Raw genomic sequence first — 5,964 nt, 5'->3', positions numbered from 1 at the left:
TTCTCCTTCCATTCTTCTCTGAATTGATCATCACCGAATGCTCTTTCTACCTTTTTTGTAGTGTAAATCAATTCTCTTTGTTATCTCTTTTAAAGATAACTTCTTCTTCCCCCTCTTCTGTTTGTTTCTCAAACATTCAAACTCCAAACATCTTGTAAAGTCTCATCTAGCTTTAGGGGTACTAAAGTGTTAGCTTGAGCAAGAGTTGTAAAAGTCTAAGTGGTTAACTTAGCAACAAGGTGCAAGCCTGCTGAGGCTTAGAGAATACAAGATTGTAAGTGTTCAGGTGAACACAGATTGTAAGGTGCAGGATTTAAGAGGTTATCTCAAACATCATAGTGGAAACTCTCACAAGATTGTGAGGAGTGGACTAACCCACATTGGGGGAACCACTATAAATTTCTGTGTGTTCTTTCTCTTCCCTTTACTCTTTTAAATTCAGTATACACTAAACACACACAACACAGTTACTTGATTAAATCAGTTTCTGCATAATCTGCACAAGAATGTTAGAACGTTCTGAAGCAATTTCACTAACTTAACTTTTTCCAAGTAAACCACTTGAGAACTAATTTTAAGTTGCAGGTTAATTTTTAAAGGGTCACAATTCAAACCCCCCTTCCTTGTGACTATTTTATCCACTTCAGAGTCTACCAGGGTTCTTACCAAAGAACCACTTCAAAGAAAAGAAGAAAGCTCTGCCTTATTTGCCAAATGCTCGACATAAAAAGACCCCCTGTAAAAATATCAGATCATTGCGGGAGTTTCGAATAAACCACGAAACAACATGCCAAACATGTGTCAAAAAACAAAATAGATTAAAAACAAAATTATTAAAAAAAATAATTAAATTTTGCCACAAAATTGTGAGGCTTGGCGTCATAGCACACTTTCACATGCTATGGGCTCTTACTATAGCCTAGCCCCGAGAGATACATGAAAGAATGACCAACATCCCGATGGAGGAGACACTGCCAACCTCACCATTGGAAAAAAATACCGTACCACACAAAAATGATGATATTGCACAACATAAACAGTTGGGATGCCGAATCCAAAAGATCACAAGAAAAACAACACCCAATAGTGACCACCCTACGCCTTAGGAAATTATCCCAAGTAGGAACACTATTTTGAAGAAGTTGTCAAGAGAAAACAACCACCTTTGATGGGCCCTAAGACTTTCAAAAATTCGCCAATGCCTCCACCACCTTAACTTGCAACGCCCCTTCCACCTCCACACTTTAGTAAGAACCTCATAAGTGGACTTTATCAAGAACATCCTCTTCGGTCAAACTTCCACCACCAAGTTCTGCCCCTTTCAAAGGCCTGCCCTGGGACAACACGGAAAGCAGCTCCTCTTGATGATATAATACAAAAACAAACAAAAAATGGTATTATCCAAGTCAGATCCCTCATCTACATATTACCCACCCAACATTGATGCAAATGAAAAAGTTTAGGAGGACTATTAGTTGATGAATTTTTTTTAGAAAGACTAAAAGAGAGATTTTGAATATTTAGAAAGATAAAAACATACTGCTTAAATATGTCTTTAATCCCTGCAAATATATGTCATTTGAATTTTAGTTCCTGAAGTTACTAATCCTTTCAAATTGCCACTGCAAATATTAATCATTTTAATTTTAGTCCTAATCACGTTTGTTTGCTGAGGTGGAGAATGATTAGCGATATGGCACCTATGTGGCAAGTGATGACTGGGTATAACTGATACCATGTCAGCAAATCATACCTAAATGGACATTTTTGCCCTTAATGAGACTAGCCACATGCAAAATTATCATGTTACCCCATACTTCTCTTCAAAACTCAAATAATCAGTAATTAAATGTGATTAGGACCAAAACTCAAATAATAAAATTTTGCAATGGCAAATTGAAAAGATTACTAAGTTCAGGGACTAAAATTCAAATGACCTGTATTTACATGGACTTAACCTATTTAAGCCAAACATATTTAATAAGAAAACATAAAATTTTGTCAAGCACAATAAGCACGTGGCATGAAATCGATGTTTGTCATTTTGAGTTTTGATACATGCCATTAAAAGCATGAAGAATAAATACAAAATAGTGTTTCACTTTCTTCCAAAAGCATTCAATTGAATTGTCTAAACGAATGCCAACCAATACTAAGTGATGAGCTTCAATCGTATTGATATTTTAACATTGTCTTTGTTCTATTACTATGAACGAGGTAATGAGGTAGTGATTGTTGAACTAATTCACTTGTTTGCTGGACTACATGATTATCAGACTGAGCTTCATCGTTTTAGCTTCAATTGTTGCACTCAAGTTTTCAGCTTCAAAAAGAAACCGTTTGGTAAAATCTCAAGGTACCATCATTTTTCCTCTGTTAATTCATAGTTTCTCTAAAAGAGTAATACTCCCTATTTACTTCATTCATTTATGTTTCTTTTTTTTATTTATTTATTTTTAATTTGGTCAAGATAGTTAGAGATTAGAAATTCATTTTTTTAAAGTGAATAAATGAAGTGTCTGGAGTTCGAACCCTAACCCCTGCATATATTATGCAATGCCCCTCCCAATTGAGTTCACGAGGACAGTTTAGTTTCTTTATTAAGTTGGATTTATTTTTATATTTTTTCAATGATGCCTTCAGCAAGCAAAAGAAGTGATAATTCAGACTCTGAACATGATTTTGAGGAAATGGAAAATGGCATTGCTTATGCTAGTGATGTAATACAGGTACCTTTTATGTGTTATTTTTTGTTTTTTTTGTGTGATAAGTTCAGTAGAAATGTATCCCAAAAAATTGATTTGTCTTTAATTTGCTACAGAATGAAGAAAAGAAGAAGATTAAAATTGAATTGCCACAAATTGAAGGTTGTGAAAATATGGATTATATCACTGAAAAGGAGTTGCTACAGAATTTAATACAAAATTACAAGCAGAGGGAAATAAGCCTTGAAAGGAAACTTATTGAATTGAATAGACTGAAGGAAGAGAAATCAGTCATTTCCCAACTGAAAATGCAATTGGAGAAAAAGAGAGCAAAATTAAAATCTCTTGAAGAAACAATTGCTTCCCTTCGGTTCGAAACCAAAATTATTAAAGAAAAAATAGAAGAGGATATCATGTGTAAAATGCAGTTAGAGATTGCAAATAAAATTATAAATGAGATGGAAAGTAAGAAGGATATGAATGGAAGCCATGTCAACGATCAGATGTTGACGCTTCAACAGCGAGTTGACGAATTAGCGAAGTATAACGGTGCTACTGCTATGGTGAATAAGAAACATGAACATGTTGAAGATAGAGCATTACAAGTTTCGGAAATGAAGAGGAGAAACAAAGAGCTTGAATTGGAAAAGAGGGAAGTAGGAACTAAGTTAGCTATTGCACTAGCAAGAAACAAATCAGAGGTAAGAACACTGCATCATAGAAGAAATTGATTTTTTTAGTTCATTATTCTTATGTTCATTAATATGGGACTTGGACTATTCTGAATATACCATCTTGTATTATTAAAATTATGTTTAAACCTAGTCTGCTTTTAATATGGTACTTGGATTTTGTTCGATATACCCTTTCACATTCAACACTAATCTATTGGGTTTAGCGCGTGGTTGATTTCTTGGATGACCCGAATGGATAAACTCTTATATCAAACTAGATTTTTTATATTATATTGTATATAATTCTAACTCTTTGTTACAAACCGACTAGATTAGATGTGCCAGTGCCACTCTTTATAAACTCTTTTCTGACATTATCGATTTTCGATGTGAGATTTGAATTTTTTCCAATATGATTGTTTTGTGAGCAAAGTGAAAGGAGTTTATTATAATACAATACAACCAGAAACTATGTTGGTTCATGGTTAATCCTACAAAAAAACTATGTTGGTTAATCCTACAACATTACTTAAGTTATGGATACTTCAAACTAAATTTTGTTAAAATAATAGGTAGTAGGTAATAGTTATTTTGTTCTTTGTTGTCCTCTACCTTAAATTTATTGTTTAAGGCTAGTTTAAGCACTAAGCAATAAGTTTCTTATGCTTGATAATTTTTTCTACAGGAAACAAAAGTGATCCAGATACAAGAAGAAATAAGTGATTTACAACATGTTCATGAACAACTTTCAGAACAAGTTGAAATATTGCAGAGGAACAGATTTGACATGGTACAAGAGCTTGTGTACCAAAGATGGCTTTTCATATGCTTAAGGTATGAAGTTAACAATCATAATAAAAAGCATAATAGAAAGGCCACAAGACAAGACTGCACCAAGATTTCAGGCAAAGAATTGTTGTATGATGAGAAAACTCATTCATTCACATCTGATTCTGCACATGACACTGTCTCTTCGAATGCTACATTGGATGATTTTGATGAAATCGAAACTACCACCCTCGAAAGTTCTTCTAGTAGTCAAAGTAACGGCAGTAGCAATTCTAGTTTGCTTAATAAATTGAAAAGATGGAAGAAATCAAAAGATTACAACGAGAAGAATTCGCAAAAGGGTGGAAATAGACCAAGCAGACCTGGACTGATACGTAGGTTTTCGATGTCGATGGTTGAATCGAATCTATCAAAGCCAAGGAAAAGTTGTGCTGGTGGTGATCCATTTATGAATCTAGAGAAACCACCGACAAGATTGAAGAGAGTGTCTTTCAGTGAATCGGTTAAAAAATCGACTTATCATGTTATGCAAGAAGAAGTTGAGGATGTGACCGATGAAAATGAAACTAATTCTGAGCTGAATTCAACTATTACATGCTTGGAGTTGAAGGAACATAAGGAAGAAGAACAATATGATGAAATGAGCAAATCATATGAAAATGTGGTTTGTAACTATGAAAAAGTCGAGTCCTCTGCAGAGAATGAAGGTAGCAATAGCAAGGATCAAATTGGTTATTCAGATGATAGGATTAAAAGCCTGCTGGTGCAACTGCTAGTATATTTCTTCCTTTTGTTAGTCCTTTTAGCATATTTCAGGATCAAATAACATTACCCTTCTTTGTTTATATTATATTAAGTGTGTAGCTTGTTATCTCACACACAGAACTTGACTCTTAAATTCAGCGTCTAGATTGAAACATAACCCTTAAATTTTAAGTTGCAGTTATTTCAACTGATATTACAGAATCAAATTGTTTGCGGCAATGCAGAGTGAAAAAGTTGTCAACTAAAGTGCTCAGCCACTACGACACGTTTAGAAATACAGTTCATGGCTCAGTTGCATGGACACTTCTGATTGAAAGTGTGTTCCAGTGTCTGACACGTGTTGTGTCCGACATCGACACTTATGATTATGTTGAGTTATGTCATTATCTCAAAATTTTATTGGTGCCAAAGTATCAATGTCAATGTCATGTCCTATGTCCGTGTCTGTATCCGTGCTTCACATGTTCATGATGAGACTAAAGGGGCATTAAAAACTTTCATGTGACCACAATAACAGTTGCAGTATTGAGGCCTATATTTGGCGGGAAAAGGCTATAGTATGATGATAATGCAATGTTACTATGTTTCTTCTTGAGTTCGGGTATGCTCCATTTAGGCTAAGCTTCATTTACTCCATTTAGGATTTGGATGCAAGACATGTGGCAAAAAAATATCTAACGGTTGAGATTTTAAATTAAAAAACAATAAAAGGTTGGTCTGATATGAGAGAGAAGGATACTTGATTTTGTTTGTTATTATTATGTATTTTTATTAAACAAATATTTGTTTTTTAATTTAAAATCTCAATCATTAGATATTTTTTTGTCACATGTCTTGCATCCAAACCCTAAATGAAGTAAATGGAGCTTAGCCTAAATGGAGCATACCCGAACTCCTGTTTCTTTTGGTACGTCCTTATGGCTAATCCATAGACTGATAATAAACTTTAAGCTTTTATTAGCAATTTTCTAAATCAAAAGCAGCAACGGGATGTTTATTGGTATTAAGATAAATCCTTTGGCTTTTGCTTA

General features: G+C 34.1%; 1 protein-coding gene across 1 annotated transcript; it reads left to right on the top strand.

Annotated features, from left to right (window-relative positions):
• The first annotated feature begins 2,007 nt into the window (after nucleotides 1–2,007).
• On the top strand, nucleotides 2,008–5,121 carry LOC146947059 (protein CHUP1, chloroplastic-like). The gene is made up of 4 exons (XM_085744769.1): nucleotides 2,008–2,356; nucleotides 2,644–2,729; nucleotides 2,822–3,406; nucleotides 4,065–5,121. The coding sequence occupies exons 1-4, from the start codon at nucleotides 2,266–2,268 to the stop codon at nucleotides 4,992–4,994; spliced, it is 1,692 nt and encodes a 563-aa protein (XP_085600895.1). The 5' UTR covers nucleotides 2,008–2,265; the 3' UTR covers nucleotides 4,995–5,121.
• The last annotated feature ends 843 nt before the right edge of the window (nucleotides 5,122–5,964 follow it).

The sequence above is a fragment of the Medicago sativa genome, chromosome 2 (assembly GCF_051527215.1).
Source record: "Medicago sativa cultivar Bolivia chromosome 2, Bolivia_mono, whole genome shotgun sequence".
Taxonomy (NCBI): domain Eukaryota; kingdom Viridiplantae; phylum Streptophyta; class Magnoliopsida; order Fabales; family Fabaceae; genus Medicago; species Medicago sativa.
Note: the sequence above shows the minus strand (reverse complement) of the source record. Positions and strands in the feature narration are given on the sequence as shown.